Genomic DNA, 22,723 nt, shown 5'->3' on the forward strand with positions numbered 1-22,723 from the left:
AACTAGTTTTGTGTGGGTAGGAAGATTATAAACTTTAGGGGAAAAATGAGTGATGTGAAAAAAAGAACAGGTTAATGAGAACATTCTAGGAGAGGCTTGTCTGTGGAAATGCCAATTTCAGATTAAGGAGTAACCGAAAGAAGGCTGACAGCCATAGGTGAGACGAGACTGTTACAGCGGGTGTGTGTGCCCTATACCTGCGTGGTTACAGGGAGGCACAAGATAGCATAGCTGGAACACAGGGAGTTGGGGAGGGGGGCCCGAGGCTGCTTGGAGCTCAGCCTGACGATTGTATGAGTCGTGGAGGCCCTTGATGGCCTTTGTAGTGATTTTGTTTGGTTTGTGTTTAACAAGGGAAAGATGGCATTAATTTGCATGTCAAAAGGACACTCTGGCTACTGTTGAGAATAAATTATAGAAGATAATAGCTATCTAGTGGTAGCAGGGAGCTCCATCCTACATGGGATGCACATCTGCCTTGTCTGCCTGGTATTTCCCTCCTGCTTAGCTCACATTTGCTTGTGGCTCTATTGCCACTTCTTTTGTACATGCGGTGCACATACCTGTCCTACTATTTGCTATTTGTACCGCAATGATTTAGTTCCATGGTTTTGCCCTTTCAACAGTGAACTCTCTGATGGTAGGAGCTGTGTTCACGTTGTTTGGTTTGCTCTCTGTTGTTTGGCTATTAGAAATAAATCCAGTACGGCTCCATTGGATGAGAAGGAGAAATGGGTTCACTGAAATGCGGATTTGAACTGGCCCTGGATGAGTAATTGGGAATTGGCTAAAACCTGTGAACAAAACAAAATTAAGGAAAGCATATGGTATATTTAAAGAGCAATGGTGATGCTAGTTTGGCTTTCTAAAGAACAGTAGTCAATTTAAAGATTCAAAAATACAGGCTAGGTCTTCAGTATATTCAACTTAATTCCATAGCTCAGGATTCCTCAAGTTCAGCACTAGTGACATTTAGGAGAATGTCACTAGTTTGTTGTAGAATGTTTAGCAAAGCTCGAGGCCTCTACCTAGTAGAAATTGGTAGCACATACATGCATACACGAGCTGTGAGAGCCAAAAATAGCCCCCAAATCACTAAATCTCTCACAGAGACCATGTGACCCCTGATGAGGACCACTACTCACAGTAACAGGAAGACATCACATTCTAGATGGCTGAGGATGTAGATCAATAGGAAAGTGCTTCCTTAGCATGTGGGAAACTGTCACATCTTCAGCACTAATAGAAAAAAGAAGATGAAAACCATTTTGGTAGAAAGTAGTCTACTGTAATCCATGGTGAGTGGGCATCAATTTGGAAATATGTACTGGGTACATTGAGAATGAGGAGAAACTATAGATGTTCTAGAAAAATGTCAAGGGATATCCTGAAAGGAGCAGCAGAAAAGATGACTGTGTGGAGATGTAAAAAATTTCTCAGCAAAGTTAGATTTTTCTTTTTGCTTGGCTGATGGAGTGATGGAACAAGTGACTATGGAAAGAAGAAAGGAATGTAGCAAGCAGGACTGTAACATTTCTATGTATACATGAGTATATAATATATATCAGCACTACATTTGGATGTTTGTAATACCATTATTAGAGTCAGAGTGTAAGCATGTGGAATAAATATATTCAAAGAATGTTGAGGACTGGCCAGATGACCCAATGGGTAAAGGTGACAAGCCTGATCATCTGAGTTTGATTTCTAGGACCCATGTAATAGAAGAGAGAACTGATTCTTGCAAGTTGTCATCTGACCACACACATGCACTGTGGCACATAGGCTCCCACGTGCATGTATATGTATGGTCACACACACACACACACACACACAAAAGTAAGTAAAACATAAAAACTTTAAAAGAATGTTAAAATATAAAACTATCTCAGTTTGACAGATGCTGTGGGATAAGGCAGATTATGTACAGACATGTTCTTTACTGAAGCTCACTTAACTTACCATCAGGCTGGCTGGAGGCTAAGATTGTCATAGAAAACATATAGAATGGATGGTACCTGAAGGCAGATCTTCCAACCCCCAGCCCCCAATGAGTATAGATTTACCAAAGGCCAATTGTCTTCATACGAAGCCCATAAATAAATTGTACTTGATATCTTGAGTTAGGCATTCATGTCTAATTAACTTGCAGAATCCAAATAGCAAAAGAATGCGGTGGATTGAGTCCTTAGCAAGTCTCTTGTCTTGAAAGTGCACATTTCAACAAGCATATAGCCAAGCCAGTATATCGCTCATTACTTAATTTTCTTATTGTTTCACATTTGCAAATTAGATCATATTTCTGTTTGTTTCCATAACTAATAATGACTTATTTTAGTGTTTGCATGCCATGGAGATCCAAGTCATGATACAGTTTCTACCTGTAATTCTTATGCAACTCTTCCGAGTTCTCACAAACATGACCCATGAAGATGACGTTCCCATCAACTGCACCATGTGAGTTTCGGTGTTATAATGAAAGAAGCTATTTGCTTCCGGTTTTTCTTTCTTAATCTTTTGTCATGGCTATAAACTTCGCTCTTAAAACTGTGTTTGTTCTATTCCATTGGTTTGGTCATATTGTCTCATCATCACTTGTCTGAAAGATTTTTTTTTAACTTACCTTTTGATTTCTTTCTTTCTTCTAAAGAATTTTAGATTAACTTTATTGTTTTTTAAAAAAAGCAACTTGCAACTAAAATAAACAACACACACCTAAATGAACCAAATCCAAAGTTTGTGCATCTCAGTGAACTTCTAGGCAGTCAAAATGCCGTACAGAATGGAAGCTATGGAACTTCCCTGTTTATCATATTTCTATGCACTTAACCATCACTAAAACCAACAACTCCATGGCAGAATTAGAACTAGAAAAAGTTAGCTGTCTAGCCTCTTTGATGATGTGCTTCATTCCCCTTGATGGTCCTTTCTAATCCTCTACCAGCCTTTCTTGTTCTTTCATACATGTTATACTGAGCCCACAGGCAGATTACTTTACATACATACACATGATGTTGGCTAGGTTCAACATGTGCTAGAGACCATGGCTAGTCTCGTTCTGAGATTGTGTGACCTTACTGAATAGGATACATTCGGAATCCATTCATTTTTCTGTAACTTCACCTTTATTTTTGTCTATGTTTTTGCTTTCTTCCTGACTGCTTGTTCAGAAGCATGGCATTTCCTTTCCACTGTTGTTTTCGTTTTCTACTGTTCTTCTCTTACTGATTTTAACTTCACCATACTGTGGTTGAAAACTCTTATCTAGAATGGTTGCAGTCTTCTTAAATCTTATTAAAACTTTTTAAAATAACCTAATGTATGTTCAATCCTGAAGAGTATTTCTGTGCACACAAGCAGAATGTGTCTTCTTTTACTGTTGAATGAGATGTGTTCTGTATACGAATATAGTTTGTTAAAGTATAGTTCAAGTCAAATATTTGCTTCCCGATTTTATGTCTGGTTCATCCATCCATTTTGAAAATTATATATTGAAATCCTACACTATTCTTGTGCTGTTTACTATTCTGTGCTATTTATAAGACAAACATAAATTTCAATTGCCCTTTCTCCAGTCATGTTCTATTTGTGTTGTACAATACGGTAGCCACTTAGCACATTTCGCAAGTGTGGCTAGTTCTTCCAAGAAATGAATATTGAATTTCAGTTCATTTTAGTTTTAACCAATATAGTCACTCACCCATAACCCGTGTTTCTCATACTGAGCAGAATGTGTCATTAAAACCGTGAGTTTTGATTTGAAAGAATAAGCTATGTCTGTATGAAAACAAAGGTACATTGTAAGGTAGTGGGTAAAACACCCTCGCATTTCAAAATGAAAATAGTTAACTTGAAAAACTGCTGTGCTCAGTGCTGGTTGTCTTTGGCTCTGCTGCCCTTACTGCCTTTTCCCATAGACCCTAGTCTACAAACACTTTCTTGCCCTGTGCCCATATCTGGTGTCAGGGTGAGTCCTATTGAAAGTTTAAGGAGCATTATTCTAATATAATGGTTCTCAACATGCATGTCCCAGAAGTACTGTGCCTAGGAAGTTTATCAAAATGTTAACCATTGAACTTTGACCTCAGCCCTACAAAGTCAGAAACACTAGGCAACGAGCCAAGCAACCTGTTAACACGCCTTCCAGATGATGCTGTTGCTTGCTGAAGTTTGAGACACAGCTAGTCTCTTAAGTTTACCTCCACCTTTCAACCTATTTCCCTTGCTCTGTCCCTCCTTTCCCCTTGACACAGTTTTCATGCTGTCTTTTGTTTGTTTGCTTTTGTTGAGACAGTCTCATTCTGTAGCCCAGACAGGACTAGACTCACGGTGATCCTCCTGCCTTAGCCTCCCAAGTGCTGGGATTACAGGTATGCACCACCTTTCCCAGCCACTGTATCTTTGTTGTTGTTGTTTTTATCTTCACTGGAAGGTATTTGAGTATTTACTTTACTTGAGCTCTTTTACAACATAGGGCTATGACCCTACTTTTCAGTGAATACACAGATTTAGAAAGGAGAAGAAACATCTGGGTTGCCAAAGTAAAGTATCCTTTTGAACCAGGAAGTACATTTTTCAAAGCGCCAAGTGTGTTAGGCAGTGGACTCTTGTAGATCTAGACCACTGTCATCTCTCCTCTTACACCTCTTGTTGTCGTTCAGGCAGTTTGTTTGCTTTATTTTGTTTTCTGGGATTAGACTTGCTCATATGTGCCAATCACACTAAAGTCATGAATTGAAGCATGGCCCACTGACTTTCATTAATGTTGTTTCAGGGTTCTCTTACACATTGTGTCTAAGTGTCATGAAGAAGGCTTGGAGAGCTACTTAAGATCCTTCATAAAGGTTTGTGGAGTAAGGCTTTCTTGCTGGATGATTTTCCTGCTTCCCAGGACAGTTGTGTCTAATGGTTTACTTGGTTCTGTTTGCAGTATAGCTTCAGACCTGAAAAACCAAGCACTCTTCAGGCCCAGTTGATACATGAAACCCTGGCTACGACTATGATTGCAATATTGAAACAGTCTGCAGATTTCCTAGCCATAAATAAACTTCTAAAGGTAAGGATGGAGGACACAGCTGGACACAAAACCAGTCTCTCCATACTTGGTTGTGATCTTTCATTTTATCCTTTTTTTTAATATCCTTTTTTTGTATTGAACAATTTTTTTTTTTTTTGCTGTCTAAATCTTTTATTTAAAGACATCTGGTATGTTTGGCTCAGTGGACAAAATATGACATGCCGGGGCCTAGCAAACACAGAAGTGGATGCTCACAGTNAGCTATTGGATGGATCACAGGGCTCCCAATGGAGAAGCTAGAGAAAGTACCCAAGGAGNTAAAGGGANNTGCAACCCTATAGNNGGAACAACATGATGAACTAACCAGTACCCCGGAGCTCTTGTCTCTAGCTGCATATGTATCGAAAGATGGCCTAGTCGGCCATCACTGGAAAGAGAGGCCCATTGGACTTGCAAACTTTATATGAACAATTTTTTATTGGTTATTTTATTTATTTACTTTTCAAATGTTATTCCCCTTTATCCTTTTTGTCCCAGACCTTCCCTCCTTCTCTTATATGTATCTTTCAGAGCCTTCTCCCTGTTCCATATACGCCCCCTGCTCTGAATTAAATATGTAAAAGATAAAGTTTGGATGAGGCAGAATCTTGTGTTTATTACATACTTTGTGTATACTTTGTGGACCTGGGGCTGCCTAGTTACCAGCTCCGGGCCAGTGTTACCTCATGCCTAACTTAACAGGTAGTAGGTACTCAATAAACAGTTAACTATTATTCTAATTCTTTTTTTTTTTTACTATTTCTTTATTGGTGATAGAATTATTACAGACCTTTTGAGATGAGTTAGCTAGAGACTTGATGCTAGCTTTCAAATTATATGATATAGCCAGAGACTTGATGCTAGCTTTCAAATTATATGATATGGCCAACCATATAGGTCATATAGGCATTGCCAGTATTGTACCACAGCCAAAGTTGATTATCCTTTATTTGTGAAAGAGGGACAAGAGAGGGCACTGGGGTGAATATGATCAAAATATATTATATATATGTATGGAAATGCCATCATTAAGCCCATTTAATATATAATTAATATATGTTAATAAAGACATTTAAGTGTTCATTGTAGAGAATTTAGAAGTAATAAAAATAACTAAAAGTGGCTTGCTCTCATCACTAACCATGGGCATCCCCAAACAATATCACTGGTAAAAAATTCCTGCCATGAAGCAACCCTTCTATTCTCCCACTGTGCATGCTTATAGAAACATTGAGCGTATTTTGTGTTAGCTAACTATTCCTGGGAATGGGGTCTTGCTCTGGATTATGGTTGATAATCCATAATCCAGTGTCATTTCTTTCTTTTCTTTGTCTAAAACACTTGAGAAGTATTTTGTAAGAATTTAATAGTGAATTGGGGTCACCTGAATTGTTATCAAACTTTGGAAACAAGATGTCTGTTAACTTATCCTATGTTTCAGAGCCTCAAATATTTGGGTATATTAAGGCATGTGTGCGTTTTTTTTTCCAGTACTCATGGTTTTTCTTTGAAATAATTGCAAAGTCGATGGCCACATACTTATTGGAAGAGAATAAAATTAAGGTAAGTAGGCTCAATAATCATTTAATTAATTAACTAATGAATTAGTTATGTTTGAAACAGCCTGTTGTCTCAAACCCATGTTCAACCTCCCAAGTGCTTGGATTATAGACTTGAGCCATCACACTAGGCTCTTTTTAATTGATAAACGGTAATTGCACATATTTATGAGAATAACCTATAGCATATATAAAGAAAGCTACGCTTTACACATAGCAATAATATACAAATCTTTTTTTCTAATGATTCTTGCCCTTTTCAAGTCTTGCTTATAGAAACAATGAGTGTTTGCATAAATCTAAGCTCCCACAGTTCATGTGTTCTTACAGTTTAATTTGCAGCATCTCCTAAATAGTTAGAAATAATTATGGTAGGACATAGGTAATATCCTACAGTTATTTACTATACGAAATGCATTGACTTTGATGGTTTGCATTTCTTTTTAACAATGTCAATGTTAGATTGCTGGAGAGATGGCTTAGTGCTTGTTGCTCTTGCAGAGGACCCAAGTGTGGTTCAAAGCACCTATGTCAGGCAACTCCTAATTACCTGTTACACCAGCTTCTGAGAATGTTACTCTCCTTTGAACTCTACAAGTACCCCCACACTCCCTCCATATACACATAAATAAAATATACTTTTTCAAATAAAACTTTGTTGAAAAGATTCAGTGAGGAGAAAAGTAGCAAATCAGATCTGTTCTGTCTATTAAAAAGGATTAAGGTATATAATAGAAAGGGTGAAAAGGGCTCTTAAGCAACCAGCCTAGGCTACTCCATGAGTTCTGTGATAATGCCTGTCAAACAAGACCTCAGGTGGATTTTTGATTTCCATTATTCACACATCTGAACCTAGGCACATGCGAATACACACATGAGCATTCTGTTCTAATTCATTCTATTATTCACAAAAATCTTACCTTTCCTAACAGTTACACACATTTTTAGAACAACAATAAAAAAACACAACATTAATTCTTTTTTTGAAATGTATCACTATTGTTTTTGTTTATATGAATGTGGTATCTTGTGGATACATCTCAAATGAAAACATCTGTTTCTGCCTATGTGCTATTTCATGTCTAGTGTGTATTAAGACTAAATAAATATTCGGTATTAAAACAAAGAAAGGGTGAAAAGTACGTTAGACAAATATTAATATCATGTGTATATTTCTGCATGTATAATATTTCTGCATTGTGTAATAATATGAAATATATTTCTAAAATTTGGTGTGTACATTTACTTGCTTTTTTCTATTTTAATATTATTTGTCATTGTTATTGTTGTTGTTGTTATATATATGTAGTGTATGGATGGGACCCCGTGTGAGCTACAGAGAATTTTTGGGACTTTGTGGAGTTAGTTCTCTCCTTCACTATGTGTGGGTTCAGTGTATCAAACTCAGATCATCAGGTACTGGACAGCAAACAGTTTTTTCCACTGAGCAATCTCCAGGCCCCTTATTTGGTTTTGAATTTTGTTTTAAAGATACATGTTGAGAATTCCGGAACTGAAATGCCTAGAACCAGAAGGGTTTCAGATTTTTGACATTTTCAGGTTTCAGAATATTTGCATATACACATTGAGATAGGTATCTTGGGAACAGGATGCATGTCTAAACATGAGACTCATTCATGTGTCATGGATACTGTATACACATAGCCTGAAGACAATTTTATGCTTTACATTTGCACCTGTGTTTTGACTTCAATCAGTAACACACCATCAGGTGTGGAATTTTCCATGTGTAGAGTCAGGTCTCAGACAGGTTCAGGTTTTCGAACACTTAAGATTTGAGGCATTTCAACGAGAAACAACCTGTACAAAGAAGTTTTCTTGGTTACAGAAATCACTGAGGCATGTGAAATGAAAATTCATCTCATAGGAATTTCATAGAATAAGTTGACGGAAATTGGGATACATGCTCATGTTCTGTACCAGAAAAAATTAAAAAAATAAAATAAAATAAAGAAGTGTGCCTGCATCGCAGGAGCTTGGGTTCCAGAGCTGGGTTGTATTGATCCATGCTATGCCTAATAATAATTTCAGACACTTATATTATTAGAGAATCCGATCATTCCTATAAGTTCAGAGTCTAGAATAATGTTTCTCAGTATGTGGGTCACAACCCAGTTGGGGGATCTAATGACCCTTTCACATCACATATCAGATATCCTGCATATTAGATATTTACATTATGATTCATAACAGTAGAAAAATTACAGTTATGGGGCTGGAGAGATGGCTCAGTCGTTAAGAGCGCCGACTGCTCTTCCGAAGGTCCCGAGTTCAAATCCCAGCAACCACATGGTGGCTTACAACCATCCGTAATGAAATCTGATGCCCTCTTCTAGAGTGTCTGAGGACAGCTACAGTGTACTTACATATAATAAATAAATAAATCTTTAAAAAATTACAGTTATGAAGTAGCAACAAAAGTAATTTTATGGTTGGGGTCACCACAACTTGGGGTACTGTACTAGAAGATCACAGCATTAAGAAGGTTGAAAACCACTGCTCTAGAATAAAGTTTACTTTGAACAAATACTGAAGTCATTTTTAGTTGAAAGACAAAAAATGTACTTTTTAAAGGCATTTCCATGATGGAACATGTTTGAAAGTAAAATGACAGTTGATCTACCTTAGACTTTTTTAACCTCTGACTCTTTTTCTGTTTGTATTTAAGCTCCCCAGGGGCCAAAGGTTTCCTGAGGCATATCATCACGTCTTACATTCTCTGCTTCTTGCAATAATTCCCCATGTGACCATTCGCTATGCAGAGATTCCTGATGAGTCCCGAAATGGGAATTATAGCTTAGCCAGCTTTCTAAAGGTGAGTTAAAGGAAGCCAAAACATGTTCAGGAGCTTTCTTCACCGACAGGATCTGGAAAGACCAAGGAATAACAGTTCTCTTTTCTCCTGGAAAGGCTGGGTGTTTGACTTATTTTTTCCCATTGTTGATGATTGAACCTATGTCTTCTGCATGCTGGGAAAATGCAGCACTCCTTAGCTATATCCCTTGGCTCTAACTAGGTCTTTTCAAGGCTGTTGAAATAACTCTTGGGACTGATGGATCAGTTTATCCAGGTTTACTCTCCCTCCCACTGATGCAACTAGTTAATTAAAAGGCTCTGTCTGAGCCAGAAGACTGGCCATGCTTGTTTCACAAAACATTTTAAATACATTTCAATTGGAATGCTGTTAGGTGGAGCAATTGTTGGCTCAGCCAGTCCTCATCATTCTTTATCATACTCTGACATCTTTATGCAATTAAACCATTTTTCTGGTCTGATAGGCTTTTTGGTTTATCTTCTCTCTCTCTCTCTCTCTCTCTCTCTCTCTCTCTCTCTCTCTCTCTCTGTGTGTGTGTGTGTGTGTGTGTGTGTGTGTGTGTGAGAGAGAGAGAGAGAGAGAGAGAGAGAGAGAGAGAGAGAGAGAGAGTGTTGTGAGTGTGTGAGTGTATGTGCGTGTAGATGTACCCATTGCATACGCCCTGAGAACTGGAGCAGCACACCTGTCATTTATTGCCATGTTCTTTTGCAACAGTGCCTGTCACTGAACCTAGAGCTAGGCTAGCAGCCCTAAAGCCCTAGAAATCTTCCTGCCTCTCACAATCCACATGTCACTGGGCACTAGAGGTACAGGATTACATATGGCCATGCCCAGCTCTTTGTTACATAGCTGTTTGGATTCTAACTAAAGTCTTCTTATTTGTGTAGCAAGGGCTCTTACTCCCTGAACCATTTCTCATGCCCCAAATTTTGAATGTTTGAACTAAAGGTACCTACCTATTTGCTGTTGTCAGCACAGGGTACATGTGCTAATGCATATACATAGGAATTATTTGTTTTGCTCAGTAAGGTTCTTTGAGAGGTGACAAAAAATCCCTATACTCACAAAAGATGTCAGTTTTTTACTTTTTGTTTTATTGTAATGCATGTGGGTATGTATTTATGTGTGTGTGTTGTTTTGGAAATTACACAGTTGAGGCCCGTAAGTCTTGATTCTATAGATAATTTACTTTTTCTCTTTTTCTTTAAGGTCACCCAGAAATCTTGACAGCTATTCTCATATTATCCATAAAAATGATATCCCCTTTGTATAGAACAGATTTTTAAATTCTTTAACATCTTGATAAGAAACACTTAAAATTATATAACTAATCTTCCTTCTTTGCTTTATTAGCGCTGCTTGACACTGATGGACAGAGGATTTGTTTTCAATTTGATAAATGACTATATATCAGGATTTAGCCCTAAGGATCCTAAGGTAAGTTCTAAGGATATAGTTGTAGTTAGCCTATTGGACATTTAAGCATGAAGTGGAAGGTGACAGTTATATTCTCTTTTAGAGGATTCAGAACTGCTCTTTTCATTTGTGTACTTTAAGTATTGTTAAAAGCAAGGATTGATGAGTAGTGTTAGGAGAGCTGCCAAGACCACCCACAGATTCAGCAATTTACTAACAGAATTCAACATACAGTTTTAATTCTGCCTAACATCGATTAGAGTGATAGGATATGGATACCCAGCCGGATCAAGAAAGAAAAAGATAGCAAGTGAAGGCTGTGGTGATCTCCATGGAGACATCTCATGCTTTTCCCCTCTTATGAAGACATACTTTCCCACTATGGGTGAGAATACAGTAAAAGACTGCAGTATTTCTCTTTAGAGTTTAGGGTTCTTTGAGATTGACCAAACTGTGGAGATCAGGAATGAAGAAACATACAGAAAAACCTGGGGTTGGCTGAGCCATGATGGAGACATACCAAAAGTCTAGAAACACAGTATGTTTATTATCTACAGCTGAATGGGGATGCAAGCTTATTATATACAATTCATGGACGAGGTAGGGGGTTCACTTTAGGGGACCACTTTCAGGATGTAGTCATGCAGGATGCACACACTGTCAACCTCTGCAAATCAAAATTCCAGACCAGTGATTTATGTTGAACACCTACTCTACTTTCTGATGGTCTAGAATTTTTGATCTGCTTTAACACAAAGCCAGTTCTACTGTAAGAACTGTGGGAAGTGAGTATACCCCTGTATACGTGTGCATTCCTGACATGAGCACAGCCATGTCAAGGACCCCAGGTGACCCTGATCCATAGGAATAGCAAGGCCTTCCCCTGGCCCAAGTACAGAGGTTGACATGTTCCCTCTGTGATAAGGACCTAGTAGACTGGTAGAAAGAAACACAACTTTATCACAGAGGGAACATGTCAGAATCCTCTTTTACAAATGACCCCCAATCAGTGTTGCAGCAGGCCTTTTTAAATCTACCACTCTAGGGCCGGCTATGTTAACTCTTTCCTGTATAGATTGCACCTACAAGTATACTTTGGAAGATAAACACTTCACTTCTGTTAGGAAACTTAAGGTCGTATTTTTCAATCATCAACAAATAAATGCCTACAAAATGAGAGCTGATATATAATTTACCATTTAGGTTCTTGCTGAATACAAGTTTGAATTTCTCCAAACAATCTGCAATCATGAACATTACATTCCTCTGAACTTGCCAATGGCATTTGCAAAACCTAAATTACAGAGAGTTCAAGGTATGTATTTGTATTTTCCGTTGTTTGGGATTGTTATTCCTTTTGTGATAGTACTAGTGTAGCATAATGTTTTCTAATGAAACCAGTTAACTTTGCGGTAACTTGAGAATTGTTACTATCTAAAGATAGGCTCATTAATGGCATTCTGCATTTCCTTCATTCTATCAGTGGCAATAGTCTTAGTATGAAAAATTTGGATATGCTACATATATTGTTGCTAAACACAGATGTCAGACACTAGTAAAATTTCTTTCTATAATAACAGTGTACTGAATTTTATTTAAGAGGAAATGAGAAAGTATATGAATGCCTCTCTGCTGAAAGCATCAAAAATAAATATAAAAAGTAAAATGATAATTTTTGTGCAGTAAATTTATGAAATGCCTCAGTTTTAATCTCCATTGCTAGTTTTATTGAATGCTTTGTTGTATAGCACTATTCTTATGTTATTATGTTTTTTATTTGTCCCTTTTCTTTTCATATATTAATTAGATTTTTTTTCATTTGCGGTGGACCGTTTGACTTCAGTAGGTAGGTTTAACTCGGTTCACTCTAAAGTAGTATGTTGTGTTTAAACACAATTGATTTGATGAATGGCCAAGATGAATGGGGGCTTTATTTGCTTTTCCAATCCTCCCTAGCCAAAGTGAGCCTTCAGTTTCTGGTACCTACAAATCTTAAAGGCAAGTGCTTATTTACCCTGAAAAAATGAGCTTCAGTGCTGTCTGAAGAATCAACTTTCAAATGTCTGTCCTTAGAAAGCAAGTTCCTCTGCTACAAATCAGCTTGGGGCTAGGGGAAGGGCTGAATGTCTGTTTTAAGTGTTTGTCACCTCCCTTAGGCTTGCTGCTTTCTCTATCACCCTGTTGAACGGCTACTTGGCCAGTCTTGAAGGTGTGCTTCACCAAACTGAAATTATTCAAGTCACTGAAGCAAAAAAAAAAAATCACTTGCCATTTACAAAATCTATCCATATAAGTCCACCTTGGTTATTCAACACTGTCCTTGGATTTTGAAAATGATTGGAATTCACAAAAAGTATGAGAATGCAGGAGAGTCATATGTCTTGGTCTTTAAGGAAGTCTCTACTCAGGGTTAGTGGGTATAGAAGTGGTGAAATGACAGCCAGTCAAAATGGGAAAATATTTTAAGACCATAGTACTACTATCTAACTACCTGTTACTAAGTTAAGAGCATGTGTGGCTCACATACTTGTCCCTGTCTTTTTGATAATGATAAAACAGTAGGAAGAAAGAGTGGGTAGGGCATTGAGATTTAGGAATAAGTTGGAGAATTTGCAACATTTAACAGTCCTAACTGAATATACTGTACTGCATTACATTCTGAATCAGACCAAAGAAAGAAAAGAAATGAAAGGCATTTTATCTAAAATAAATGGAAATAGAGTCTACTACAGAAATTACTAAATTTGATCCCAACCCCCCTCTGATTTATTGTAAGTCCCACAGTATTAATGTGGAGGATTTAATGGAGATCAAAAGGTCTAAAAAGGTGTGAAAGATGCAGTTGGCAGTGGTGATGTTATGAAATGGAAGGTCTGTATCTATGTGATGGTGAATTGATGTGAGATGTGATGCTGATGCTGAACTGATGTGTGATCTGGTGGCTTTCTGTATTAGCATTGTATCTACTATGAATCTTCAGGCCAGTATGTAATGATTAGTACAATAATCAATATATAATACTGTTGGCATAATCCTGTTTTCTTCTTTTCCCACTTTATAAATCTAAATGGATAAGGAAATCAAGCATTAATCTATGAAGTTGAGCTTATAATTAAGATTAAATCTCTTCAGATAATAAAGAAATATGTTAAAAGATACCCAAATACAGAATTATCTCATTCTAGAATCTATTGTAATTTTACTGAGACTTGAAATAATTATGGGGGAAAGTATCTTGCTGACTGAAATAATAATTAAAATAAATCAGCTATCCCTAATTAAGAGTGTTCTTAATTAGGAAAAATTTTGCATGCTCATTCTGTACTACAGAGGAATTGTTTACATTGATTAATAATATAATCTTATAGTTCTTGCTAGCTTGGCCACAGATGATCAAATAATAATTATAGTATTTTAGTTGTCTAATAATTTTTTTTTATTTTGTATTAAAAACTACAAATTTTATTGTACTGCAGATTCCAATCTTGAATACAGTTTATCAGATGAGTATTGCAAGCATCACTTCTTGGTTGGTCTACTTCTGCGGGAAACTTCCATTGCTCTTCAAGACAACTATGAGATCAGATATACAGCTATCTCAGTCATAAAGAATCTTTTGATCAAACATGCATTTGATACTAGATACCAGCACAAGGTAAAGCTGTCTGTACAGTAGCACACTAGTCAATTTCTACTAAGATGTTTCAATCAAGATGATTACAGTGAGGAGCATAGTATGAGTTATCGATGAAGAGGTAATTTTTTAAACCAATTTTTTCCCATTTCAGGCCATTAAGTTTTTTTTTTAATGCCATACAAATTAACTTGAAGGAAAACATATTCTCAAACTATTTTTTATTAGATATTTTCTTTATTTACATTTCAAATGTTATCCCATTTCCTAGTTTCCCCTCTGAAAATCCCCTATCCCCTCCCCCTTTCCTTGTTCCCCAACTCCCATTCGTGGCCCTGGCATTCCCTTATACTGAGGCATAGAGCCTTCACAGGACCCAGGGCCTGTCCTCCCATTGATGACCGACTAGGCCATCCTCTGCTACATATACACCTAGAGTCACAAGTTCCACCATGTGTTTTCTTTGATTGGTGGTATAGTTACAAGGAGCTCTGAGGGTACTGGATAGTTCATATTGATGTTCCTTCTATGGGGCTTCAGACCCCTTCAGCTCCCTAGGTATTTCTCTGGCTCCTTCATTGAGGACCCTGTGCTCTGTCCAATGGATGACTGTGAGCATCAACTTCTGTATTTGCCAGGCACTGGCAGAGCCTCCCAGGAGACAGCTATATCAGGCTGCTGTCAGCAGGCTCTTGTTGGCATCTGCCTAGTGTCTGGGTTTGTTGGTTTCAAACCATCTTTTAATAATTTGATGCTGGGAAAGAAACAAGCCTGGTCCTGCACATAGCGACCACATATTCTACCACTGAGCTCTGTATCCCCAGCTTCTCAAATCATATTTTTAAATTAATATATATAAAGATCTGTATTTACATGGCAATGAAAATGAGATTAGGTTGCTTTATGTATTTTTTATATTTAATATACATATTTGGGCCACTCAAACTCTTTCATTATTTATTCCATAAACTAGGATTTTTGAAAAGTCTTACAGGGATTAGAATAATGGATGAATCAGGAGTTAAGAGTGCTTGCTGCTCTTGCAAAGGACTGCAGTTTGGTTCCCAGTACCTGCATCTGGCAGCTTATAGCTACCTGTAACTTCAGTTCCAGGGAGATCCCATAGTTCTGGCCTCCTAAGGCACCTTCATTCATATGGACACACACACACACACACACACACACACACATCATATAGAGTTTTACCATGCACATGCGGTCAAATGTAATGTTTTAAATATATACACATATCCCTAAATAAATATGATATTGATACTTCTTTAATAAGACATATAAAGTATATCATATATAAAATATGTAATATGAATTTTTCTTTATACTAGAAAGTTATGATAATATTTAATTGTCAAACCATGGAGGTGGCTGTAAATCTTACATACATTTAACATTATTTATGTGTGGCCCTATATTGCTCTAGTTGATGTCTGCTACTACTTAAATATGTATTTAAAAGTCATTAACATTGCAGTTTAAGGGCGCAGAAAATTAAACTACAAACTGAATGGATTTGGAATAACCCCAAATTACTTCCTAATATTGAGAAACTCAAGGAAACATAGTATTTCCTGTTTGATAATATATCCAAAAGTTTTAATATTCAAATCTAAACAAACTTATGATATAATTTGTTATTGTGACTAATTTGAAAAACTGATTAACAGGTGGATTTTTTTCCTATCATTTTACCATGTCATATTTTTCATTTACCAAGATTTTTTTATCTACAAATCTTGCCAATTTTTTCATGATTCTGTCTGGAGGTAAATTGATCTTTCATTTTAAGATATAAGTTATATTATGTAGTTTGTGATAATATTTTTGCCAAATTGTAAATAACACATGTACTGATCTTGCAAACAACCTTTTCCTTTATGTGGTTATGTTTGAAAGCTGTCACTGGACTCTGTATTTTGAGTAAGTCCAAACAGCAACACAGTTCTTAGACAATTTTTGTAACTATTAGCTCATACCTCAAAGTTTTGGAGCTATTAGCTCACTTTTAGTCTTTTAATCTGATATATGAGGTCAACCCCATTCATTTATAGCATATACATATTATTAATCAATAAAGCTTTGATATTTTTCAGAACCAGCAAGCCAAAATAGCGCAGTTGTACCTCCCATTTGTCGGACTGCTCTTGGAAAATATCCAGCGACTGGCAGGCCGAGATACTCTGTATTCCTGTGCAGCCATGCCTAGTTCTGTAAGTGTGTTAATGTATTTCTGCCTCAAGTTGTATCTTGATTTATCTGATGCATGTGGAATTGACATCATCTGCTATATGATCTCAATCCTATGAATTTTACTTTTTAGTCCAATTTACATTGCTACTGTTTTTCCTAGAGCAATGTGTCTCAAACTATAATGTGGAGAATGCCTTAGAACACAAATCTTAATTCAGTAAGCCCTAGTTCCAAAGTACAGACTCTGTCAGTAGGCTCCAGTGCCAAAGTACAGAGTCTGTGTGTCTAATAATCTTTAGCTGCCTCTGTATCTCTTCTTTTGCAGCTCACATTCACTTAAAAATATTTTTGTTACACTTCAAGTATTTTCACTGGCTCCAAGGAAGAGAAGTGATAAATGTGTGTGTGTGTGTATGTGTGTGTACATATATATGTGTGTATATATATATACATATATATATATATGTATATATATATATATAACCTAAACATATAGAATAACCTGGTGACATAATGGGCTACCACAGTTGTAAAAAATAAACATGGAGCTGTCTGCTCTTGTACATATATATATATATATATATATATATATATATATATAGTCAGAGGTTATGATTATTACTATAACAAGCTAACAGCCAATTTTTTGAGATGTGCCACTTAACTACTAATAGTACTTGATGTAACTTTCATAGTAAGCTTTGTTGAAAATCAGGGTAAAATCTAATTCAGGTTTTTTTGGTGCTAGTTTTAAAAATGGTTAAATGACTCCGGCATCATATTCTGTTGCAGGCATCTAGGGATGAGTTTCCATGTGGTTTTGTTTCACCTACAAACAGAGGGAGCCTGGCCAGTGACAAAGACACAGGTAATTAATCACTTTAAAGCTTATGTATCACACAAATGTTTAGGAATGAACCTCTATTCCTTTTAAAATATTCTGTGATAAATCCTGATCTCTTCTAACGTTTAAATAAAATATGACTCACATGCAGTCACGTTTTCTAATTTATTTAAACATAAACAAGATGGCTAGGTACAGTAGGAAAACTAGAAGATAAGGAAAAACAAATGACACTGGTTTCCTTTCCTCTTTTCTTTCACTAATATTGGGCAGCCACTTTCCTAAGCTTGTGTTTCCTTATCTATAATGTAAATAAGCTGTTTTGTGAATTACATGGCTTTATTACATGAACTTCCAAGGAACTATAATGCATAGCAAATTGTTTTGAGAGGGGAAAATCACTTAACATTTACTTGTTTTCTTGTAGCATTTTGATCTATGGATTTAACATTTTGTAGAAGACCAGGATCTATTCCCTGTAACATATATGTGCTTAAAATAATGTAGTACGTAGTTTTAAAAATATTTTGATGGTTCTTCCTGCTGCTAACAAGGACTTGAACTTTTTTCCAGCCTATGGGTCATTTCAAAATGGTCATGGAATTAAGAGGGAAGATTCAAGAGGTTCCCTTATTCCTGAAGGAGCAACAGGATTTCCAGACCCTGGGTGCACTAGTGAAAACGTAAGAACCTAAACATATAGAATAACCTGGTGACATAATGGGCTACCACAGTTGTAAAAAATAAACATGGAGCTGTCTGCTCTTGTAGTCTTTTCTGGGTCTATAAAATGCACCCCACAATTCCTGAATATTTTAGTCGTACTTTCCTACCCTTGCAGCTGCTACTTGGATGTCTTTTTCTCCCTTAAGCATAGTTAGTATGAAATTTTTAGTGGAAGTTTGAGAAGGGGTTTTTTCAACAACGTTCAAGCATGCCTCAAGCTCATGATGTCTCCCAGACAATCCTTGAACTCATAATCTCCTGCTGCTTCCTCCTCCAATTTACTGCTCAGGCTGATCTCAAACTTCTGGCTTTTAGCAGTCTTCCTGTCTCATCCTCCTGAGTAATTACAATGACAGGAAAATACCATGATGCCCAGTTTACCTCGTTGTCTTAAAGCTGTTTATAGGGAATAAGTCAATTATCCTCACATAGTCTAACTCTTACCTTCTTTTGCTATAGTTCACTGTAATCTAGAGGGGGTGGTTCCAGTTTAAAATTTCTAATCCACCTTGCACTTTAATTAAAACATATCAGAGCATGGCTAATTCATTCTTTCTATTTAAAAAATAGCATTAATTTGGAGGAAACTTTAGGTCATCCAGTTGATATTCTCAGAGTTCCAGCATTACTTAGGGTCTTAGAGTATGCCAACTCTTCCATTAAATTGTTTCAAGCCTAACATTAAAATGTAAAATGTGTCTGCCTTGAGTTTCAAACCACATCCTAGACAGTAAAGTTGTCACACTAGGTAAAGTCATAGAATCATATTACTTAGATAGGTCTGTAAATTTTTTTAAAATACTAACCCCCCACTCATGGTTTTTAAGTAAAACTGGAATTTTGACTTTGGCCAGCCATACCTGAATGCATGTTTATAAATAAGATTTTTCCTATTTTGTGGCACACTTGATGTGCATCAGTCACCTGGAGGGCTTAAAATGGCTGTACCTCCCCCCTCAGAGGGTCAGTAGGTCTGAAACAGGGCCTGCTAATTTGTGTTTCTAAGTCCTCGGTGATGCTGATTCTGCTGGTAGGAAGCACCCCTTAAGAACCACTGGAATAGACATCTTTGAGCCTTTGGGTAAATAGTAATTTATTCACAAAGGTTCCTATTTCACACTATTTTGAATTGTGATGACACCATCATAGATAAGGTCAGAGCAACTAAATAACTTACTAGTAATTACATGTCTGACAAGCAATCAGAACAAAGGTTTGTTTCAATCTATTTCAAAGTCCTTAGTAAATCCTTAGTTTTATGTACCCTGTTAGCTCAGCTCTATTTTATTAGCAATGGTAAAACTTTGTATTATTGTTACTCTATTCATATAAATTCTCAAATAAATGAGATCTTGCCATTATTTGGGATTTAAACAGACCTCATTAAACAATTAACAACATTACTTTGATCTAATTTGGAAATATTACCTGGTCCTCCTTAATTATTGTATCAGCACATTTTTTATTTTAATTTTTACTAATTCACTTTACATCCCACCCACTGCCCCCATCCTAGTCACCCCCTCTCACAGTTCTTCCCCCTTCCCCTTCTCATCTGAGTGGATGGGGGCCCTATCCCCTCCCCAACCCTGGCATTTCAATTCTCTGTGAGGCCAGACAAGGCAGCCCAGCTAGAAGAACATATCCCACATACAGACAACAGCTTTTGGGATAGCCCCTGCTTTTTCAGGACCCACATGAAGGTCAAGCTGTTCCTCTACTACATATGAGCGGGGAGGCACGTGTATGTTCTTTGGTTGGTGGTTCAGTCTCTGAGGGCCCAAAGCATCCAGGTTAGTTGACTGTTGGTCTTCCTATGGAGTTCCTATCCACTTTGGGGCCCACAATCCTTCCTCATATTCTTCCATAAGTCTCCAAGCTCCACCCACTGTTTGGCTGTGGGTGTCTATCTGTCTGAGTCAGCTCCTGGGTGGAGCCTCTCAAGAGGACAACATGCTCCTGTTTGCGAGCATACCCGAGGACCACTAATAGTGTCAGGGATTGGTGATTGCACATGGGATGGGTCTCAAGTTGGGCCAGTTATTGGTTGGTCATTCCCTCAGTCTCTGCTCCCTTCCCCATGCCTGCATTACTTGTAGACAGGATACATTTTGGGTTAAAAGTTTTGTGGGTGAGTTGGTACATCTATCACTCCACTGGGGTTCTTGTCTGGATACTGGAGGTGGCCTTTTCAGGTTCCATATCCCCCAAGTATTGAGTCACAGCTTAAGTCACCTCCATTGACTCTTGGGTGCCTCCCTTATCCCAGGGTCTGTTTCTTCCTGGAGATGCCCTCCATGTCCTCACCTGAGTCAGCTATAGATTTCCATTAATTTTCATGGCCATGTAGCCATCTCTCCTGTCCTTCCCCATACCTGACCCAGAATCCCCCATTCCCCTCCCTCCCAGTTCCCTCCCTCCATCTGCCTTTCCCCCACCCCCACCCCCTTCCTTCCCATTCCCTCCCCCTTCGAAGTGAAATTCAAGCTTCCTTGCTTGGGCCTTCCTTCTTGTTAAGCTTCTTTAGGTCTGTGGAGTATAACATAGCACCTGTATTTTATGTCAACCCATTTTTAAATAGATTAATTGATGATTGGGGGTTGAATATTGATTAATTCTAGGAAGAGATTCAAATTTAAAAGTGTAACTTTTAGGATGATGGGGAATTAAACCCATAACTTGCATATGATAGGCAAATGGTCTACTTCTCAACTTTATCTCCAACCCTAAAAAGTTTTGTTATATTTTCACATACCTCAAATCCCTCCTTCACATAATAGCTATTCTTTCTGAAATTTTTGAGTATTTTAGATTTTTATTATTAAACACAAAGCATATTGGAATAGAGCATAGATATATCATTAATGGCTCTATCTTTAAGACCCTGAAATAATTTCTAGTGATATCACTAGATACTGTAGCAATGAAGACTCAGCCCATTTACCTGTAAGATATACTATTAAAATTTATAGTTTTCCACAATAGGACTAGTGGTTACAAAATAATTTAGTTTAAGGCTGTGTAAAATTACCATATTATTTCCTAAAGTCTCCTCTCTTTTATCTTACAGACACGACAGAGTTCTTCAAGGAGTAGTGTATCCCAGTATAATCGTCTGGATCAGTATGAAATCAGAAACCTCTTGATGTGCTACTTATACATAGTAAAGATGATTTCTGAAGGTGAGAGACTGGCATATTCAGCAAGAACTGTAGTAGATACCCCCCTCATAGGATCAGGCCTGTAAGTTGAGAACATACATATTAGAAATAGTTCTGTAAAGATTTAAGTCATAAAATATCCCTTAAGATGAACATTAAAATTAGTTTCTAGGATCTGAATGTCTGAAAGAATTTAAAACTATTAATTTACAAAAATTATGCAACAATGTTTAAGGGGTTTTAGGCAAATCATAAAATATGTTAAGCAGTTAATGTCACAGGAAGGAAATAATCACAATACAAAATTAACATTTTAGCATTTATTTGAACCAGGATTTGAAAAACATAAAAATAGAAGCAAAAAACCAGGGCTTTCTGAAGGTAGGGGTTGCTACTATTGCCTTTTTTAGTACCAATGGTGTTGTCTGGAGTCAGTCATTGTCTCTATAGCATCACTGGTATTGTCTGGAGTCAGTCGTCATCTCTGCAGCACCACTGGCATTGTCTGGAATCAGTTATTGTCTCTGCAGCATCCCTGATGTTGTCTGGAGTCAGGCTGTCAACCTGCTTCTCTTCTTGGAGAAGAATGTTATTATCTGCTTGCATTACAAGTTTCTCTTTATATGACTATCTATAAACAAGGGATTAAAGTCATGTCCTCAGGAGTTAAAATAAAATTAACCTTTTCCTCAAATGCCACATTTATTTACAAAATTCCCACCCTCTTCTTCCATTTCTCTATATTTGCTCAAAAAGTATGCAGGTCTAAAGAACATAAAATCTACCTAAGTAGGCATTATACAGTGTACACATATAATATTATATTTTTCCTCATGAATATAGACAGTTAACAAAGTAAATGTAAACGAAGGGGAGTGTTCAATAGTAAAACACGTGGCTGGCATATGTAAGACTCTGGGTTCAATTCCTAGTACACATACAAAACAGAAAGCAAAAGTAGTTATCAGCACTGCAAAAATCAGTAGGTAAATTTAAAATAAATTCAAAATAGCACCTGAATTCTAATCATCATTCTCATAAAACTATCTTATGCAAATGTTCTATTACTTACTTTTTTTTTTTAGATTTACTATTTTTTATTTCTCTTTTTGGCTTTTTTTTTTTTATCAGAATCTCATTATACAACCTTAAATGGCCTGGTACTCGCTGTGTAGACCAGGCTATCCTCTTTTGCTCAAGTGCTGGGATTAAAGGCATGCACCATCATGCCTGCTTGTTTTACTTTTTTATGTATATATGTACCACATATATTCCTGGTGCCTGCA

The 22,723-nt window shown here is 37.0% G+C and overlaps 1 protein-coding gene across 2 annotated transcripts in view; it reads left to right on the forward strand.

Moving 5' to 3' along the window:
- Positions 1–22,723, forward strand: part of Dock11 (dedicator of cytokinesis 11) — a 187,577-nt gene that overhangs the window by 108,925 nt on the left and 55,929 nt on the right. The window contains exons 24-36 of one of the 2 annotated variants that reach the window (XM_029473424.1): positions 2,339–2,457; positions 4,775–4,844; positions 4,931–5,056; positions 6,548–6,619; positions 9,305–9,451; positions 10,805–10,888; positions 12,071–12,182; positions 12,675–12,713; positions 14,344–14,522; positions 16,610–16,726; positions 17,499–17,574; positions 18,124–18,233; positions 21,347–21,458. In XM_029473424.1, the coding sequence (XP_029329284.1) occupies positions 2,339–2,457; positions 4,775–4,844; positions 4,931–5,056; positions 6,548–6,619; positions 9,305–9,451; positions 10,805–10,888; positions 12,071–12,182; positions 12,675–12,713; positions 14,344–14,522; positions 16,610–16,726; positions 17,499–17,574; positions 18,124–18,233; positions 21,347–21,458 (1,363 nt within the window). The remainder of the gene's footprint in view (positions 1–2,338; positions 2,458–4,774; positions 4,845–4,930; positions 5,057–6,547; positions 6,620–9,304; positions 9,452–10,804; positions 10,889–12,070; positions 12,183–12,674; positions 12,714–14,343; positions 14,523–16,609; positions 16,727–17,498; positions 17,575–18,123; positions 18,234–21,346; positions 21,459–22,723) is intronic. The other variant, XM_021154032.2, reaches the window with a different exon arrangement.

Source organism: Mus caroli, chromosome X (assembly GCF_900094665.2).
Source record: "Mus caroli chromosome X, CAROLI_EIJ_v1.1, whole genome shotgun sequence".
Lineage (NCBI taxonomy): Eukaryota > Metazoa > Chordata > Mammalia > Rodentia > Muridae > Mus > Mus caroli.